This window comes from Mobula birostris, chromosome 23, assembly GCF_030028105.1.
Source record: "Mobula birostris isolate sMobBir1 chromosome 23, sMobBir1.hap1, whole genome shotgun sequence".
Taxonomy (NCBI): Eukaryota; Metazoa; Chordata; class Chondrichthyes; order Myliobatiformes; family Myliobatidae; genus Mobula; species Mobula birostris.
The window spans coordinates 4,641,799-4,663,202 of record NC_092392.1 but is presented as its reverse complement, the minus strand read 5'-3'; the positions used below and the strand labels follow the sequence as shown (position 1 = coordinate 4,663,202).

At 41.8% G+C, this 21,404-nt stretch overlaps 1 protein-coding gene across 1 annotated transcript in view; it reads left to right on the top strand.

Annotated features, from left to right (window-relative positions):
* slc35b4 (solute carrier family 35 member B4) overlaps positions 1–16,958 on the top strand; it is a 50,256-nt gene extending 33,298 nt beyond the window's left edge. The window contains exons 6-10 of the mRNA XM_072241141.1: positions 2,779–2,839; positions 9,729–9,838; positions 12,842–12,917; positions 15,959–16,034; positions 16,559–16,958. Of these exons, the coding sequence (XP_072097242.1) occupies positions 2,779–2,839; positions 9,729–9,838; positions 12,842–12,917; positions 15,959–16,034; positions 16,559–16,796 (561 nt within the window). The 3' untranslated portion in view covers positions 16,797–16,958. The remainder of the gene's footprint in view (positions 1–2,778; positions 2,840–9,728; positions 9,839–12,841; positions 12,918–15,958; positions 16,035–16,558) is intronic.
* Positions 16,959–21,404: the final 4,446 nt, after the last annotated feature.

The following is a 21,404-nucleotide window of genomic DNA, read 5'->3' as shown; positions in this document are numbered from 1 at the left end:
CCCTGAGGATTGGTATTTAGAAAAGTTATGAGCTCTGAACAGTTACATGACCCATTCGATTGTACCTGGTTTGAAAGTTCTGATATACCCATCAATCATTTCACTGCTGAATGTTAATGAACAGTCTTGAGACCAGTGACACACTTTGCCTTTTGACAGAGCAACTCCATCTGTTTGCTGTCAACTGCTTAATCAACCTTTTTCCCCATTTCTGATCTGCTCTTTTCCTTCACCCTTATTCTCTGATCCATTATCAATGTGCACTGTAAGCTCAATCTAAAACCGTAAGACATAGGAGAAGAATTAGCTCATTCACCCATTGAGTCTGCTTCATCATTCAACCATGGCTGATTTAGTATCCCTCTCTGCCTTCTCCTTTGACATCCTTACTAATCAAGAACCTATCATCCTCCTCTGCTTTAAATATACCCAATGATTTGACTTCCATAGCCATCCACGGCAATGAATTCCAAAAATTCACCACCCTCTGGCTGAAGAAATTCTGCATCCTCTCAGCTCTAAAGGGCGTCTTTCTATTCTGATGCTGTGTCCTCTGGTCCTAGAAACATCCTCTTCATGTCCACTCTAACTAGGCCTTCTAATATTTGCTATGTTTCAATGAGGTTTCCCCTCATGCTTCTAAACTTCAGTGAGTACAGGCTCAGAGCCATCAAACATTAAGTGCACAAATTTTATTCTTTCTACTTTCGCACCTGGGTTGTCTTATTCCTCTATCCAGAATGTGGCTCAGCCAGCAGTTACTCACTTGAGGAAAGAAAAATCAGCCAGCTTCTATCGAACTCTGAAATGATGCTTTGAATACTGCTTGCGGTTGGCCAGGACAGTGATAATGTATCTGAGCTATCTGTAGATGCAAAGGGTTAACGATTGGTGTGTGCACGAATGGGTTAAGCAAGTACGAAGCTCAGATTGACTATTTCCTGTCCAATTGATACAGAACTAAAGACTCTGCCTGTTCATACGCTTGACATTTCTACCGCTATTATTTTTGAATCCCCTTGAGTGATTTCAAGGTTGTAATCTTAGGCAAAGATTCAGATGACAGTTACAATGCAGTCAGATTCTGCTTTTGAGCCCATCATTCGTGTGTGCAGCAATTTTTTGGTTGCCTTGGTCACATCTCTTGCCTCGTAAGTGCTCTGATAGCACAGGATTCAGCTAGGTTGCGAGGCTTATTTTTTTAAAATAAGATAAAAATGTATGTATCAGTGCATGGGGAAATGCCTCAAACCCAAGTGCCTCACAGCACAAGTTCCCTTTTAAATGGCTGAAAGCAAAAAGAAATACGGATACTGGAAATAAAATCGTACAATGCTAAACGTACTCAGCAGGTCAGAGAACATCATGTTTCAGACCAACAGATAGTTTTCCCTAAAGTGACCCCACAAGTAAACAGGATGTCATGCATGGCTTCATTGCTTGGGGCATTGAGTCTAAGAGTAAGGAAATCACGTTGCAGCTATATAAATCCTTGTGTGATGCTGCACTGGCGGGTTTTGTACAATTCTGGTTGCAGGGTTTGTGGAGCTTTTGGAAAGGGTAAGGAAGAGATGTTGCTTGAATTAGAGGGTTGGAGCTGTAAGGTGAATGAGAGGCTGAGAGGAGATTTGATAGCACTTTATAAAATTATTAGAAGTATGGGTAGGATGGATAGTCTGAATCTCTTTCCCAGGTTGAAAATGTTAAATAGTCGAGAACCTGCATTTATAGCAAGAAGGAGATGTGCAGGACCAGTTTTCTGTTTACATAGAGTGTAAGGTGCATGGAATGCCCTGACATCAACAGTGGTGGAAGCAGATACAATATAGGAAAAGGATCTAGTGCTTGATATTCATATCTAGATTGGTTGCTTAATGTCTACTGTAGATATGATATTAGTGTTTTAAGGCTTTTAGATGTGCAGGAGAATTTGCAGGGGGTGGAGGGATATGGATCATGTGCAGACAGAAGAGAATTGGTTTAATTTGGCATCATGTTTTGCACAGACATCGTGGGCCAGAAGACCTTTTTTCTGTGCTGTATAGTCTACGCTCTGTGCTTTGTGTTGCTGATCGTGAAAAGGTGCAACTATGACACCGTGCAATAGTCTTAGTCTTAGCTATGGTGCTTATGACTTTTGCACAGTACTCTCTGTGTTAATGTGGAGCAAAGAGCAAGTTTGTAAATCTGGCTGGAGGAAAGGAATTGTGAGGGTGGAGCACCGCGGGAGGGTGATGGGACAAGACAGGTGGCAAAGAAGGGGTGCCGGGGCAGTGCTGCCGGTTGCGTGGGGAGATGGCAGACACACCCAGCTCTGAGGCACCAGGCAAGGTTACTTGATTCTAAATAATTGTTTTATTGATCATTACAGAATGTCTCTCTGGGTGCTTCCTGCTCTCTTCCCCCTTTCCCAACCATGATTCCCCTCTCCCTGTCCCTTTCCTACTCTCAGTACACAATAGTGACCCATATCAGAATCCGGTTTATCATCACTTACATATGCCATGAAATTTGTGTTTTTTGTTTGCTGCAGCAGCAGTACAGTGCAATACATAAAACTGCTACAGTACTGTGCAAAAGTCTTGGGCACTCTAGCTCTAATATAAGATTTTTGCACAGTACTGTAGTTTACTGAACAACTATTGAATTCGTAGAATTGTACAGCACAGAAATGGGCGCCTATAGCCTTTTGATCCACAGCATAGTGAATATTCAGGCAGTTATTTTTTTGTGTGAAACTATGGAACTAAAATTATGACTTGTTTTTCCTTATTTCAGTCTTCGCATACAAGTGTGTCTGAGGATGGCGGTTTTTATGCGTTAATGCAGTGGTTGATAGGTAAGGAAATACATTTCTGAGAAATTCATTTGATGATATAATATTAAGTGGCTAGTAAATGATGGCCTCCAAGAGGACCACAGCCTTGCATTGGGTTTGGAGGCCTCAATGGCCCAGAGAAGTATGTTGGCTAGAGTCAGGGCCTCGGACTTTGACTCTTGGTAGGGTCACCCATGCCAAACAGGTCAAAACAAGAGGCCAGACTAAGAGTGGTTCATTGGTCCTCCAGATTTGGAGGTTCATCTCAGGGCTAATAACCCTGACTGGTTAAAAAAAATTGTTATGAAAAGATCAATGAAGAATCCTTCTATATCTGTGTGCAATAGTATGGACGGACAGAGACGGAGGACTTCATTGCTGCCTTAAACACCGGAGGTGCAACAGGCAGTAAGTGATGGGGAAAGGAATGTCAGAAAATGCAGATGGGGGAGAAGAATGAGAGGAGTTCAAATGCAGTGTGTAAACATTGGCCAAAACTGTTTGGAATAAATGGGCAATTTCTGTGTGATAATTACCTGCAGAAGTCCTGTACCTGTACTTGGGGTTTGGCCTCCCCCAGGATGCTTGAATATTTTGTGACACTATAAGTTGGATTTATTTTCACTTCCACGGATTCCAGGATTCTTTCAGATGTTGCACCAGGAACTTTATGATTAGTAAAACATTAAAGTAGGTTAACATTCCAATGTTCTGTCTCTGATCATAGTCAAGATTGTTTACCCCATTCTCCCACATCCACCCCTCCATTCCCCACCCAGTTTGGAAAGCTGACGTGTCGATGTTGTCAGTGATGTTTCCAAGCCAGTGAATTTCTTGCTGTCACCAGAAGACACCAGAAATCCAAATAGTCATTTGCCTGAGATCCAAGAGTACTTTTTCATGCCATTTATTTCTAAAATAATTTGAATTGTTCTTTAAAATAAAACATCTTGAAGTGTTCTATGAGACCATACCTTGATGATGAGCCAATGGGCTTTTGTGCAAAAGCTTGGTCAAGGAGGTAGCTTTAAAGTAGTGTCTTAAACACAAAAAGATGAAATGATTTCTAAAGATTGTTAAGGATTGGAGCCCAATCGCACTGAAGAACTTTATGTCTGGAATTGTTTTGTTTTGTTTCTCTGCCAATAAATGCACAAAGTGAGAGAAACCTTGTATCTACATGTGAGAATCAAAGCGATGGTGTAATGCATGGCCAGAAATTGGATGAGAATTATTATTGCTGATTTATAGGTGTGAAATTTCTTTAGCAGCAGCAGTACAGTGCAAAGACATAAAATTATTATATATTACAAAGCAGTGCAAAATAAAAGGAATAATAAAAAGGTGTTCATAGACCATTCAGAATTCTGACGGCAGGGCGGAAGAAGCTGTTCCTGAATTGTTGACCATAGTCTTCAGGCTCTTATACCACGTCCTTGATGTTGCAATGAGAAGAAGGGATGTTTCAGATGGTGAGGGTCCATAGCGATGAATGCCCCATTCCTGAGGCACCACGTCTTGGCGATGCCCTCGATGGTAATTGAGAGGAGTCTTAATCCAAGCACATAGAATCTGAAAGTATGACATATGACAGGATGGTCCTGGATTTTGCAGCGTTAGCACTGCGCTGCAGAAGAGTAAGGAAGGGCAGGTCTCAGAAGATGGCAGGCAGCCCATGTGGGACATAAGGTGGGTTGCACCATACGCTCCACAGACTCTCAGAAAAAGAACAAGATTTCATTTGAGAGAGCAGACTGCAGATTGGGGAGGAGTTGGGCACATAGAAAGAACCACACGAGAGAATGAGGGCTTCTCAGAGTTGGCTGCCAGTGTAGAAAAGTAAGTAATCAGACCATTAAAAGGTCCTGACAAAGGGTCTCGGCCTGAAACGTCGACTGCACCTCTTCCTAGAGATGCTGCCTGGCCTGCTGCGTTCACCAGCAACTTTTATGTGTGTTGCCAGACCATTAAAATGTTTGCTTGAGTGGCCAATTACAGATGTTCATTATGATCACTGATGATGTTGGAGTGGATGCAATTGAACAGATGGCAAAGATTGTATTATTTGTTGGTGTCGTAGCAGATTGGGAACAGTGAAGAACACCACCACTAGAAGAGTTGGAATAAAAACAGAATATCAAAAAATACTCAAGATCAGGTAACGTCTGTGGAGAAAAAAAAAAGAGTTCCAATTTAGTCAATTTTTAGCTACGGAACTTGAACTTACAAACTTCTGACCCAGGCAAAAAGTGTAAGCAATTGAGTCGCAGGTTGCAATATTCCCAGAAAACACCCTGGGGAAGTAAACAATTGATTTACAGAGGGGTCTTTGGATCTAGGTCCATAGCTTGCTTGAAAGTGGCTGCACTAATTGATAGGGTGGTAATGATGGCATCTGGTATGCCTGCCTTTATTATTCGAGACTGAGTTAGACAGTTATGTTGTAGATTTATAGAACTCTAGTTAGGATGTATCTGGAGTATTGAATTCAGTTGTGATTGCCCCACTATATGAAGGAGTGGAGGCTTTGAAGAGAGTGCAGAAGAGATGTACCAGGAAACTGCCTGGATTAGAGGGCACATCCTATAAGGACAGACTAGACGAAATTGTTGTTTCCTCTGGAGCAGCTGAGGCCTGATAGAGGTCAGAATCAGGTTTAATATCACTGGCATATGTTGTGAAATTTGTTATGCGGCAGCAGCACATTGCAATACATAATAAAAACTAAATTACAGGAAGAATATAATATGTTTTAAAAAGTTCAAATAAAAGTCGTGCAAAAACAGAATAAAAAATGAGATTATGTCCATGGGTTCAGTATCCGTTCAGAAATCGGATGCCAGAGGGAAAGAAGCTGTTCTTGAATCATTAAGTGTTTGCTTTTAGCCTCCTGTACCTCCTCAATGGTAGCAATGAGAAGAGGGCATGTCCTAGCTGATGGGGTCCTTTCTGAGGCACCGCTCCTTGAAGATGACCAGGATACTGGGAAGGCTAGTGCCCATGATGGAGCTGATTGAATTTACAATTTTAATTGAGAGAATAGGACCAATCAAGTGTGACAGTGGAAAAGTGCGTATGGAACTGGACAGGATAGCAGAGATACTTAATGAGTACTTTGCTTCAGTATGCACTATGGAAAAGGATCTTGGCAATTGTAGGGGTGACTTACAGCAGACTGAAAAGCTTGAGCATGTTGATATTAAGAAGGAGAATGGGCTGGAGCTTTTGGAAAGCATCAAGTTGGATAAGTTGCCGGGACTGGAAGAGATGCACCCCAGGCTACTGTGGGAGGCAAGGGAGGAGATGGCTGAGCCTCTGGCGATGATCTTTGCATCATCGACAGGGACGGGAAAGCTTCCAGAGGATTGGAAGGTTGCGGATGTTGTTCCCTTAGTCAAGAAAGGGAGTAGAGATAGCCCAGGAAATTATAGACCAGTGAGTCTTACTTCAGTGGTTTGTAAGTTGATGGAGAAGATCCTGAGAGACAGGATTTATGAACATCTGGCGAGGCATAATCTGATTAGGAATAGTCCACATGGCTTTGTTAAAGGCAGGTCGTGTATTACAAGCCTGATTGAAATTTTTGAGGATGTGACTAAACATATTGATGAAGGTAGAGCAGTAGATGTAGTGCATATGGATTTCAGCAAGACATTTGACAAAGTACCCCATGCAAGGCTTATTGAGAAAGTAAGGAGGCATGGGATCCAAGGGGACATTGCTTTGCGGATCCAGAACTGGCTTGCCCATAGAAGGCAAAGAGTGGTTGTGGACGGGTCATATCCTGCATGGAGGTTAGGGCTCTGTTCTGGGACCCCTACTCTTCTTGATTATTATAAATGACTTGGATGTGGAAGTGAAGGGTTGAGTTAGTAAATTTGCTGATGACACAAAGGTTGGGGGTGTTGTGGATAATATGGAGGGCTATCAGAGGTTACAGCAGGACATTGATAGGATGCAAAACTGGGCTGAGAAGTGGCAGATGGAATTCAACCCAGATAAGTGTGAAGTGGTTCATTTTGGTAGGTCAAATATGATGGCAGAATGTAGTATAAATGGTAAGACCCTTGACAGTGTGGAGGATCAGAGGGATCTTGGGGTCCGAGTCCATAGGACGCTCAAAGCTGCTGCGCAGGTTGACTCTGTGGTTAAGATAGCATACGGTGCATTGGCCTTCATCAATCATGGGATTGAGTTAAAGAGCCGAGAGGTAATGTTGCAGCTATAGAGGACCCTGGTCAGACCCCACTTGGAGTACTGTGCTCAGTTCTGGTCGCCTCACTACAGGAAGGATGTGGAAACCATAGAAAGGGTGCAGAGGAGATTTACAAGGATGTTGCCTGGATTGGGGAATATGCCTTATGAGAATAGGTTGAGTGAACTCGGCCATTTTTTCTTGGAGCGACGGAGGATGAGAGGTGACCTGATAGAGGTGTATAAGATGATGAGAGGCATTGATCGTGTGGATAGTCAGAGGCTTTTTCCCCAGAGCTGAAATGGCTAGCATGAGAGGGCACAGTTTTAATGTGCTTGTAAGTAGGTACAGAGATGTCAGGAGTAAGTTTTTTTACGCAGAGATTGGTGAGTGCGTGGAATGGGCTGCCGGCGACAGTGGTGGAGGCGGATACGATAGGGTCTTTTAAGAGACTCCTGGACAGGTACATGGAGCTCAGAAAAATAGAGGGCTACGGGTAACCCTGGGTAACTTCTCAGGTAAGGACATGTTCGGCACAGCTTTGTGGACTGAAGGGCTTGTATTGTGCTGTTGGTTTTCTCTGTTTCTGTGTTTCTGTTTTCTGCAGCTTATTTCGATCCTGTGCAGTGCAACCCCCCACCCCATACCAGTGATGCAGCCACTTAAAATGCTCTCCATATCTGTAGAAATTTGAGAGTGTTTTAGTTGGCAAACCAAATCTCCACAAAATCCTGATAAGATATAGTTGCTGTCTTGCCTTCTTTATAGCTACATCGATATGTTGGGCCCAGGATAGAGTCTCAGCGATGTTGACACGTAGGAACTTGAAACTGCTCACCCTTTCCACTTCTGATCTCCCAATGAGGACTGATGTGCTGTCCCTCAGCTTCCCCTTCCTGAAGTCCACAATCAGTTCCTTAGTCTTGCGTTGAGTGCAAGGTTGTCACTGCAAGACAACTCTACCATCTAATCTATCTCACTCCTGTATGCCACCTCATCACCATCCAGAATTCTGCCAACAATTGTTGTGCTATCCACAAATTTACAGATGGAGCTTGAGCTGTGCCCAGCCACATAATTGGGGGTGTGGAAAGAATAAAGCGGTGGGCTTTGCAGACATCTTTGAGATGCATTAGTACTGATTGTCAGCAAGGAGGCGAGATCATTTCCAATCCACACGGACTGTGGTCTCCCAGTGAGGAAATCGAGGATCCAGACATTGAGTAGATATCCAGCATCTTTTTTTCCCGCTGTGTTGAGATGTATAATATATAATATTAAGCATGCATTTAAGATGGGGAAGGGGGTCGTTGAGTTCAATGGAGATGTGTGGAGCAAGTTTTTTTTTACACATACAGTGCTGGGTGCCTAGAATGTCCTTCGAGGCATGGTGGTGGAGGCAGATACAATAGAGGTGTCTGAGGCTCTTAGGTAGGTACATGAATATGCAAAGATTCGAGGAATATGGACCATGTGCGGGAAGAAGGGATTAGTTTTAATTGAATTATTACCGTAATTATTTCAGCACAATGTTGTGAGCCAAAGGATCTGTTCCTAAGATCTACTTTCCATGTTCTAACCCGTATGCAGGAGATCCATTTAAAATAAAATACTATAAGTTTCAGGAATGGAGATGGTGTATATCATTTTTCTGGTCCAGAACATTGAGCAAGAATTGAAAGAAGATCACAAATGCTAAATAGCAGTGTTGAAACTGATTTGTCCCAGAAAGGAATGCAAGTGACCAGGCTAGTTCTGAACCCTCAGCAGTGGTATAGATACATACTGCACATAGTCACTGCTCAATCAGCAGATGGAAGTTTGCTTGGTACATACATGAATCAATCACATTGGGTTTATTTATCACTCCAAAAGCATCCAGAGTGATTGGATTCATTAGATTCATCAGAGGATTCAATTGTGTTCAGAGCAGAGCACAATGCTTTGATACTTTTATATCCAATGTGCTACTAAACAAAATTCTCCCATTACGTCTGTCCAGTTTTGCCAATTATATCCATTTATTGAAGATTTTCAACATTTTAGTAGATTTTTGTGAATTCCAGAGAATTTTTGCACATTGAAAACAAATTGTGGTTTAAATCAGATAAGAAATTCCTTCTGTGCTATTTTAATAAAGGACTGCAATCTCTACTCTCAGAAAATGTAGCCAGTCACATTTTTCATGCTTTCTTCTTCAAGGCATTTTAAAGTGAAGAGTTTCTCTGATTACCTTGCTTGTTGAACCATATGGCCCAAGGCTTCAGACTCTGGTTTATATCCTGCTAACTGGTCTTGATTACAAAAAAGGTTGAACATGTTGGTTGGCTGCCATATCCTACTCCTCTTTAGTTTTTCACTCTGATTTAGAGAGCTTCAAACACCAATGGATTCACTACCTGAGACAAGTAAAGTTTCATGGAAGTATGATCTCCAAGCGCTTGTGTAACTGTGTAAACAAAAGCAACACACAAAATTATGGAGGAACTCAGCAGACCAGGCAGCATCAACTTTGGGTACCCCTCTGTGCATAGCTCCACATTATTACTTGTCCATATGGTGCATTGGTTTAGATTTAAACATTTTTCCAAATAACTAATTCATCATTTATGAGTTGCATAGTTCAGTAGTCATTTTTTTCTCTTGTGTACTGTTGAATATCTTGATCTGTTCTAAAATATTAATGAAACCAATTATTTTCTGTTTTTTTTCCAGGAGTTGCTATGCTAACCTTTGCACTTTTCATGTCAGCTAGAATGGGCATCTTTCAAGAAACGTTATACAAGCAGTATGGGAAGCACTCCAAGGAGGCACTGTTTTATAACGTGAGTGCCATTCCCAAACTCACTAATGGCTTGCTTCTGATTTAGATGATGAGTAAAGAAAAAGATGTTTTGTGTTCTTAAAAGCCTGTTTCTGTAAGCCTGAAGAACCTCATAAAGTCAAGTTTAGAAAAGATAATCAAGGGCAATTTGCTTCTTAAATGGGAAAAACAGTGACTTTATTTGATATGCTACCACAAATGTGGCCACTAACTACTTTAACCATAAGAAATAGCAGCAAGGTCCGTTTTTATTAGTGTAATTTTGTCAGCAATAATTATTGTAAGAAATCTGCTCTAGGTTTCTGCAGTGATATCTGAAATGAAGGCTGAAAAATTTTCAATATCACTTCACCTTTATTAGTGAGTTAAGTTCAATATTAATGCAAGCTATGGGACCCTTGGCCGTATATTCATACATAAATGATAGCTACATTTCCCAAGAGACAGCTGTCCTTTTGTGTCATTCACTGTTATGTAAATAATATTGTAAAGTTGTTTGCACCGGTAGCTTTTGCATAAACTCTGTCTCATAATGAAAAGATCAGGCAGGAGATTCTGAACTCCCTGTCCAGAATGCAAATCCAGCTGGGGGATGCTGTGGAGAGCTGAGTGAATGCTTTAATATCAGAATAATTTGTTTTCAGGAGAAGCCATTAAGTGGATTCCTATCTGCCATGTTGTGTGGATGTAAGAGGTCCAATTACCCGATTATTAAATGTAGAGTGATTCTCCTCAACTTCTTGACATCAGTTAGCTGCGGATATTCCCTGTGGTATCTTCATGTGCAAAATGTGTACACTGATTGTCATACATTACATACAGTGGTGCTAGATTGTTTGTGAACCCTATAGAATTTTCTCTTTCTGCATGAATGTGACCTAAATGTGACAGATCTTCACCTAAGTCCTAAAACCAGATAAACAGAACCTAATTAAATAAATAACACAAAAACATTATACTTGCTCATAAATTTATTAAGAAAATGATCCAATATTACGTGTATTCATTGGAAGAAGTATGTGAACCTTTGCTTTCAGTAACTAGTGTAACCCCTTTGCACAGCAATAACTTCAACCAAATGTTTCCAGTAACTGTTGATAAAGTCCTCCATATCAGCCTGGAGGAATTTTAGGCCATTCCTCCTTACAAAACTGCTTCAACTCGGGGATGTTGGTGAGCTTCCTTGTATGAACTGCTTGCTTCAGGTCCTTCCACAACATTTCTATACGATTAAGGTTAGGACTTCGACTAGGCCATTCCAAAACAAAAAATTTCTTCTTTACTCTCGCCTCTTCGGATCATTGTCTTGTTGCATTATTCTACTTCTGTTAAGCTTCAGGTGATGGACTACTACCCTGGCATTCTCCTGTAAAATGTCTTGATACAATTTTGAATTCATTGTTCCCTCAACGATTACAAGCTGTCCAAGCCGTGAGGCAGTAAAACAGCCCCAAACCAATGATGCTCCTTCCACAATGCTTCACAGGTGCGATGAAGTTTTGGTGTTAGTGTGAAGTGCCCTTTTTCCTCCAAACATAGCAATGTACATTTCTGCCAGAGAAATTCAATTTTTGTCTCATCTATCCACAGAATATTGTCCTAGAAGTGTTATAAAACATCCAGATGGTCTTTTGCAAACTTGAGATGTGCAGCAATGTTTTTTGTTTTGGGAAGTAGTGGTCTCCTCCATGATATTCTTCCATTAACACTATTCTTATTCAGTGTTTTTCTTAAAGTGGACGCATGAGCAGAGACTTTAACAATTTCTAGAGATTTCTCCAGGTCATTTGCTGTTACCCTTGGGTCTTTTTCAGCTCCTTCAGCATTGCACGTTGTGCTCTTGGTGTGATCTGTGCAGGATGCCCACTCCTAGGGAGAGTAGCAACAGTACAGAGTTTCCTCCATTTGTAGACAATTTCTCTTGCTGTGTTCTGATGATCAATCGGGTCTGTAGAAATGCTTTTATAGACTTTTTCTGCTTTACACACCTCTACAATTCTTCTTCTACAGTCCTCTGAAAGTTGTTCTGATCAAGGCATGGTGCACATAAACAGATCTTTCTTGAGAAGAGCAATCTCTGACTTTGTGTGTCTTTTTTATAGGGCAGGGCACCTCTACAACCCACACTCCTGGTTTCATCTCATTGATTGGAACACCTGACTCCAAATAACTTTTGTAGAAGGCATTACCCCAGAGGTTCACATGCTTTTGCCAACAAAAATAATAATGGCTCTATATGTCTAAGTAGACAATGGATGCGCCCGGTTTATGACTCAGTTGGGTGTGGAACAGCGTCGGCTGTGGCTGAATAAGCCGATTCTTGAGCGGCAGTCCTTGGCACAGCTGCTGCACACGAAGGCTGATGGCTGCGGCTGGTTATTCCAGGGCGCAGACCTGGGCGATGAATATGGAGATTCTGGGCTGCCAGACATCAAGATCCCCTCTCGGCCTCGCGGATGTGGTCTAAAGGAATGCAAAGCAGTACATTTGGCATCAGCTTGGCTGCAGGAGCTGCCGGGAGGTGACGTGATACGTCGTCCAACCGCCTTAGGGGCTCCACTCCGGATTTGTGTAGGGTTTACTCCTTAGCCTTCTCTTCTCCCGAAGAAACCCACAAGGCAGTGTGATCCGTAACCCTGGATAGGGGCCCATACCGGGTACTGTCAGCTGGAGCCAGCTGAGCCCGGGACTCGAGTAAGGCAGGGTCGTCACGCCCTGTAGTGGTGACATATGGAGCCACTACTCACTACATTTTTTCCAACAGATGTCTGTAATATTGGATTTTTTTTTCCTCAATAAATAAATGGAAGATCTTTCTGTACAGTTTCAAACATTTTGTCACCATTCAGTTTTTGTCTTTTACAAACCAATGTTACGTATATTCTCAAAAGGACGTGAGATGTGCTCTCGATTTTTCACTCAGGCTACCCCCAGCACTCTGGTATTAATTCAGATTTGGATGCTGAATGTCCTTTAATCAACTGTTGTCTTTTTCTCCACTCAGCATTTCCTGCCATTACCTGCCTTCCTGTTGTTTACCTCAGACATCTACAATCATGGAATCCTCTTCAGCCAGTCTAGTGAGTGCCTTTTAAAAACTTCTATAGCATACTGCACTTTCATTTAGAAAACAAAATACAGACATCCCACCCTGCAAAAACTCATTTCAGGGAGGTAGCACCATCAATTTGCGGGAGACTTCCGGGAGAGGTGGGATGTCTGCAATAGAGTAGCTCCTTAGCAGCTGGCCAGCTAGTTTAAATAACGTTAGCTATGCTAATGAACGAATGACACCTGTTAAACTCACCTCAACATGCCTTTTACAGTCTTAACCCACCATGGGCAATAGAAAAGTCACTGTTGCAAACAGTGCAGCGAGCAACACTGTCATTATTTTTGACCCCTATTAGGCAGGGGATACACTTTACTGTAGTCTGGGGTGACATACGTTTTATATTTTCTTTTTTTGGAATACTCTGCCATGGCACGCTCTCTCTGTCGTGCTGGCTTTCTCTTACGCTCTCTCACTTGCTCGCTCTCAAAAAATATGATTTCTGGGATATTGTATATAATTTGCGGGCATCAGGGAGCCACTATCAATATGTGGGAGACTCCTGGAACTTCCGGGAGAGGTGGGATGTCTGAAAATAATACTTGCAAAATGAATCAGTATGACTTCATTAAAGGGACAATTTTGAATAGAGTTAATGTTAGAAGTTGCATTGGGCATCTTATTAACAGGTTTCGTAATCCCAATCTGAAGTGCTGGGAAGACAGTGGAGAGAAATTAGAGCATTGGTGAGAATGAAAATTGAAGAAGAAAACCATGCCTGAGTAGACCCAACTAAGATTGGGAGTGAGTTACAGGCCAGAATCAAATCTTACGTGACTGAGTTGATTCCCATATCAAATGATACTGGGAGTAACTTGCACGTTAACAATTTATTATTGGACCCCAGTGATATATACGAATATTAATATGGACACTCAAGAATTCAGATTAGATGGTCTCTATATAGTTTAATGCATACCATAAAATGGGTAGTAAGTGACTGTTTTTGTTGGTGTTAGATCATGTTTAAATATCCTGCAACCCTTCATTTTACCAATTTCCCCCGGGGTCAATAAAGTATGACTATGACTATTTTCACCTGAAAATAACATGAGTTCAGAAAGAGGGTTTGTGAAATTATAAAATGCTTTTGTTAGCAGAAGCTGGGCATGTTTTTCCATTTTCACTGATGTCCAAAATTCAGAGCATTAACTATAAGGTAATTGTTCCTAAATTCCATTAACAAATTCCAGAGAGGTTTATTTTTATCCAAAGAGTAGTTAGAATCTGCAGCTATATGTAGGTGAAGCAAATTTCAGAAATGCACTTAAGGAGTCACCAAATCACTTAATGAGGACAAAAGAAGTAAAAATGTAATGATGAGTTAAATGATGTGAGGTGTGAGGATGCTCATGTGGAATGTAAACTCTGGCAAAGACTGTTTGCAAATGCTTGTTCTGCTGTAAAATTCTGTGTAATCTTACGTGTTTTATGTCTCGCTCTGTATATCCATGTACTGCTTGAAACGTGGAGTATGGATTGTGCCGTCTGAAACGTGTATGGATTGTGCCGTCTGCAACGTGGTGTATGGGTTGTACAGTCTGAAATGTGTATAGATTGTGCCGTCTGAAACGTGGTGTATGGGTTGTACAGTCTGAAGCGTGTATGGTTTGTACAGTCTGCAACGTGTATGGGTTGTACAGTCTGAAACGTGGTGTATGGTTTGTACAGTCTGAAACGTGTATGGGTTGTACAGTCTGAAACGTGGTGTATGGGCTGTGCCGCCTGAAACATGTATGGGTTGTGCCGTCTGAAACGTGGTTTATGGGTTGTACAGTCTGAAACGTGGTGTATGGGTTGTGCAGTCTGAAACGTGGTGTATGGGTTGGGCCGTCTGAAATGTGGTGTATGGGTTGGGCTGTCTGAAACGTGTATGGGTTGGGCCGTCTGAAACGTGGTGTATGGGTTGTACAGTCTGAAACGTGGTGTATGGGTTGTACAGTCTCAAACGTGGTGTATGGATTGTGCCGTCTGAAACGTGGTGTATGGGTTGGGCCGTCTGAAATGTGGTGTATGGGTTGGGCCGTCTGAAACGTGGTGTATGGATTGGGCCGCCTGAAACGTGTATGGGTTGTACAGTCTGAAACGTGGTGTATGGGTTGTACAGTCTCAAACGTGGTGTATGGATTGTGCCGTCTGAAACGTGGTGTATGGGTTGTGCAGTCTGAAACGTGGTGTATGGGTTGTGCCGTCTGAAACGTGGTGTATGGGTTGGGCCGCCTGAAACGTGTATGGGTTGTGCCGTCTGAAACGTGGTGTATGGGTTGTACAGTCTGAAACGTGGTGTATGGATTGTGCCATCTGAAACGTGGTATATGGATTGTGCCATCTGAAACGTGGTGTATGGGTTGTGCCGTCTGAAATGTGGTGTATGGGTTGTGCCGTCTGAAACGTGGTGTATGGGTTGGGCCGTCTGAAACGTGGTGTATGGGTTGGGCCGTCTGAAACGTGGTGTATGGGTTGGGCCGTCTGAAACGTGGTGTATGGGTTGTACAGTCTGAAACGTGGTATATGGATTGTGCCATCTGAAACGTGGTGTATGGGTTGTGCCGTCTGAAATGTGGTGTATGGGTTGTGCCGTCTGAAATGTGGTGTATGGGTTGGGCCGTCTGAAACGTGGTGTATGGGTTGGGCCGTCTGAAACGTGGTGTATGGGTTGTGCCGTCTGAAACGTGTATGGGTTGTGCAGTTTGAAACGTGGTGTATGGGTTATACAGTCTGAAACGTGATGTATGGGTTGTGCTGTCTGAACCGTGTATGGGTTGTGCCAGGGTTATACAGTCTGAAACGTGGTGTATGGGTTGTGCCGTCTGAAACGTGGTGTATGGGTTGTGTCATCTGAAATGTGGTGTATGGGTTGTACAATCTGAAATGTGTATGGGTTGTACAGTCTGAAGTGTGGTGTATGGATTGTGCCATCTGAAACGTGGTGTATGGGTTGTACAGTCTGAAATGTGGTCTATGGGTTGTGACACTAGTGTTTTTTCCCTCCCCTCCCCCATTTCATAGAATCGATTGAACTTGTACCCCTGGGACTAACCATACCGGTTATGTGGTTTTACCTCATGATGAATGTTCTAACTCAGTATCCTTTTCAATATTTAATATTTATTGTGATACTGTGGCAACTGCCTTTGGTCAAAGGAGGATATCTCCACTCAGAAGGCATTGGGTTTGGAACTGTATAGCAAGACGACGGAAGTGACAATACAATGGTAGGCTCTGTCAGTGATTTGCAGTGAAAATGAAATGCTGCAACAATCCTCTCCCATCCCTTAAGGTGCTTTGGTGATGTTGTAAGTATGATGAATTGTGCCTTCGTATTTCCCAAACCCCTCAACAACATTCTTAGGTAGAAAGCAAATTTGGCATTAAGTGCCATACTTCACTTTTCTTTGAACAATTTCTGTTATGTCAATGATACTTTGTGCTGATGGTCCCTGCTTCCTATCTCAAGTTCTGACCAGAAACAGAAATTCGTTCCATTGTCCCCTACCCATATATTCTGGCCATTTAGATTGAACAAAACAAGGCGTATCCTTTCCCTTAATGTCTCTTGGGGGGGAAAAAAAAGAATGTTGTTTCATATCTTTAACTTTGTCCTTTCAGATATGTTTGTATTCGTGGTGTGTTTATTTTGACAACAGAGTGCACATCTTTAACAGTTACGCTCGTTGTGACACTTCGCAAGTTTATCAGTCTGATCTTCTCCATAATTTACTTCAAGAACCCCTTCACTTTCTGGCACTGGATTGGAACATCAGTGGTCTTTGTTGGAACACTCACTTATGCTGAAGTTTGGAAGAATTTCATGCCACTCCTGCATGGAAAGAGGAAGGAGGACTAGTTTATCCCTGGGGAATGAGTTGAGATCCAAAGTGGTTACATAGGATGCCCACTGATTTAGTGGAGACTGGGTGGTCTTCAGGTGTTCTTTCAGAAAACTTTCTTTTTTGGAAACTTGGCATTTATCCTGGAGAATAAAGTGAATTGTTTCTTTCCTGTGAAACTATTTTTTTGTCTGCTGCCTCCCATTTCTGAACTTTAAACCAGGTAAGTGTGTAAGTGGTGCTTAAAACAGAGCTGTTGTCAAAAGGACACAGAACCATATGAATTATTGCTGAACTTATGCTTCGAAGTTGAAATAATATGTGTATACATAAAACATTGATCCTCTTATTGCATTTTTAGTAAAAATTAATTGCTTTAATTGTTGGTCCTGTGCTGGGTTAAAACTTTGAGGGACCGGATGGCACTGTGAGTTTAATGCACTGGCTCAAGAACTTTGACTTAGTTCCGTATCTATGTAAGAGCAATTGGGATGTTTATGGCTTTGGAACGTATCAGGTTATAAAATGGGAGATTTTATATTTTTAAAAAATCCTGATCTATTGAGATGTGAAGAGGCTCTATTATCCAGAAGAGCAAACGAAATAGGAGGAGTTGGCCATTTGGCCTGTCAAGTCAGTACCCCCAAATTCCTTAATGACTTCAATATTCATTGCTTTAATATTGCGAGCTACCTTAAGTGGAGAATTGAATATTGAGATTTTTGGGATGATTTAATTTCTTTCAGGAAATAAATTTCATTTGATAAAGCCTGTGGGAATATGGGGTCACTGCTTATAACAATGAGAGTTTTATTTGGTAAGATACTGTTAAGTGTATGTATAATATCAACTCTGGTGTTATTACCGGAACAAATATGAAGGAGTAAATGGAACCTTTTGGTTTAATATTCCTATAATATGTATGTTCTTTAATATATAACAGATTTGGCTGCAAAGAAGTTCTAAACACCTAGAAGGGCATTTTTGATGTTGTGGTCAATAGTTTTGTACTTTGTGGCGCATCGGGCAGCAACCTTGCTGTTTCTTTAGCACTTTGTCTAATTTTTACAAGGCCAAGTTGCTAGCTCGATGCTCAACTCAGCAGGGATGGAAAGCATGCAAGGAGCTGGCCAGATTTGAAAACAGCACCACTTGCCTTGAAGTCCAGAAGGCAGTTTCTATTTGTATGCTACCCGTTAGTATATCACAACTCACCCTCATCAGTGTGTTCACAACGGTGTTTTTGAACAGAAACTTTCACCAGTCCTAAAGAGATGCTGGTGGAGGTGACCAAAAGGTCGGCTAAATTCATCAGGTTCATCTTAAGGGATGAAGAGAGTTGGGATATGGGATAGGATAAAGTCATAAGGATCATTGTGAAGGGAGAAGAGAGGTAGAAAAGTCGAAGGAAGAAATTTCAGAGCTTGGTGGCTGCAGTAAGTTACTAATGTAGTGATTAAGTTTGGGAGTGATTACAAGATCAAAATTAGAGAAAATTAGAGATAGTTGAAGGTCTGGTGGAAATTAAAGAAGGGGCAAAGGTGGCATGGACAAATTTTAAAGCCAGAATAATTGTTAAATTCACACTTAGCCAGGGAGTAATGGTTCTTATGAGGAAAGGTTAGATAGGCTGTATCTGCTGGAGTTTAAAACATAGAAGAAGTTGAGTGGTCTTGACAGGCTGGTTGTAGAGAGCATGTTTCCTTTTGTAAGAGGATCTAGAACTAGGAGTCACTGTTTAACAAGAAAGAGATGCTCATTTAACACAGAATTAGGCAAAATATTTTTTTGAGGTTTGAGAGTCTTTGGAACTCTTCAAAATCAGTACGTGGGATCAATGAATATTTTTAAGGCAGATCAACAAGGTTACTGTGGACAGACTGGAATGCAAAGTCAGATCAGCCACAATGGTGGAGCAGGCTTGAGGGGCCAAATAATCAAACCTGATTATAATGCGTAAACTGTATGTAAGCATGAGGGTGATAGCAGGATATGGGTAGCAGAATTTTGGATGACATTAAATTTAAGATAATAGAAAGCGGGATGCCAATTTGTGGGAATAATCAGGCCTGGAATTAACAGCGATGTGGATGAAATTCTTGGGAGCAGATGAGCTGATTCAGGCATGGAGTAGATTCAGGTATGTTACAGAGATGGAAATCAAAAGTCCGAGTTCCATAACTCCAAGGTTATAGGAAAAATCTGTTGAAGTTTTGGATTGTTGCCAGGATTAAATCAGGATCAGTTTTATTTTCGCTGATTATGTTGTGATTTGTTCTGCAGTAGCAGTTCACTGCAGTACATTTTTATTCCTATAAATTACAATTCATGGTGGCATCCGTTAGTCTCGCGAGACCATGATCTGCGCCTGGAAGGTCTTGCTTCAGTCCGTGTTAGAGCAGCGTCTGTTGTGGCTGTAGAGGCCCACATGGGAGTGACAGTCTCAGCTGCAGCGACTGCACTTGAAGGCACTGCCCTCCAGTGTTGTCTTGGTGCTGTTTTTCCAACGAGTGCACTTTTCTTCAGCAGCAAGCCTCAGCTTCTCTTCTCTTTTTAGACCTCTGCATAGTTCCAGCCTCCAGCGAGAGCAATCGCTTGCAATGTCCTCCCAAAAAGTAAATAGCGCAGAGAGCAAAATAGCGAGGCAGTCTTTATGGGTTCATGGACTGTTCAGAAATTTGATGGCGGAGGGGAAGAAGCTGCTCCCAAAATATATGCATGTCTTCAGGCTCCTGTTCCTCCTCCCTGATGGTAGTAATGAGTAGAGGGCATGGCCTGGATGATGAGGATCCTTCACGATAGATGTCGCCTTCTTAAGATATTGCCGTTGTTGATGTTCTCTGGTGGGGAGGCCAGTGCCCTTGGAGCCGATTGAGTTTGCAGCCTTCTGCAGCTTCTTCAAATTCAATGTATCGGCGCCTGCGTACCAGTTTGATAATTGCAGCCAGTCAGAGTGCTCTGCAGAACACATCTGTAGAAATTTGGTGGCAGACCAAATCTCCACAAACTCCTAATGAAATATTCTGGCATGCCTTCTTCAGAATTGCATCAATATGTTTGGCCCAGGATAGATCTTCAGAGATGCTAACACTCATGAACTTGATTGAAGCTGCTCACCTTGCCACTGCTGACCCCTCGATGAAAACTTGTGTGATCTCCCCATTTCTGCTTCTGGCTAAACAACAGAGTTGTGGCAGGAAATAAACACTGTGGCTTCAGCCTTCCCGGTATTTGGCTGGACGGAATTTCAGAGCAACCAGTCACGCGGATCAGGCAGTCTGATAATTTAGAGTAATTGGGTGTCCTCATTAACACATGGAAAAATTTTTGGGTGAATGGATAAAAAGTAGAAGGGGCCTAAGAATTGGACACTTTGGTAAGCATCATGAGACCCAACAACAGAATCCATTCTGGGTGATTCTCAGATTGACGCATAGAAATGGATGAATAGAATCCCACCTTGCTGAGTAGTAGCAAAGAGGTAGTTTAGAATGTTACTATGGTGTTGCACATCAGAACCTGTGAACAGGGTGACAGAAATACCTGGGTATTTCTGTTCAGGGTAGCAGACACCTTCTCTTCCCAGTTTTATATTTTAATTAAAAAGCTGAATGCTAATACAACTCTAATGTTATGAGGACTGAGATGGCTATGGGAAGGTGGGAAGCTGCCTACCTGGCAGCTACTGCACTTCAAAAGTAATTCATTATGTGATAAACTTCGAAGTATTTCCTTGTAAATGAACAAAATCTGTAAACAGGCTGGTGTCTTCAGAAGTGCTGACACTTGAGATTTTATTAATTATTTATTGATTTCTTTTCTGTTTAGTATGAGCAATTTGCTGGAATGGAAAATGATTATATGCTCTATCACTCTCCATCTCCCCGGTGAATCTTGCAAGTAAAGTAATATAAAATCAGTAACCGAAGAGTGATGGCACAACTATATTTTCTGGCTCTTAGTTACTGTGATTGATGTGATTTGAAAGTGCTGTCTGGGAACATTTTTATATATAAAACCACCTGCTGCGCCAGTCATTGGAGTAATTGGGGAGGGAGGCCTTACTTATGATATCAAACTAAGGCAACTTTTGCACATCATTGACTGCTCCTGGCACATTTAACACATCACTTTAGAGTAGGCGACAAAAATTCTTAACATTTACACTTCTGGAACAGTTCAGTGGAAGAGTCTTTGCCTTTATAGAGCTATTAACAGTATTGAATATGGCTTTGAGAGGGTGCCTGATTTAAAGTGTGTGCAGTGATTAGACCTCTAATATAAGATCAGTATCTGAGTATTCTGCTGCAGATTGTGATGCATTTACTTTCATCAATAAAATGCATTCTTTTCCATTTCCTCCTTCAGTTTGTGTCTGTCTAACATGTTGTCATCCTGTCTGATTTGGTCTTGGTTTGCAAGTCCTGAGCCCATGAGATAACACAGTAATATTCTTTTTTCTTTGTAACCTGTGTTCCATCCATTCCCCAAACAATTTTGGTTGTAGTACACTTACATACAAAAGGGTGGATGGGAGTCTTAGAGTACCCAGATCTACAGTATGTAGTTGAATTCTTCAACTTGGAAGCAGAAATTCCATGCCTATGCTTGGAACCCAGATGCAC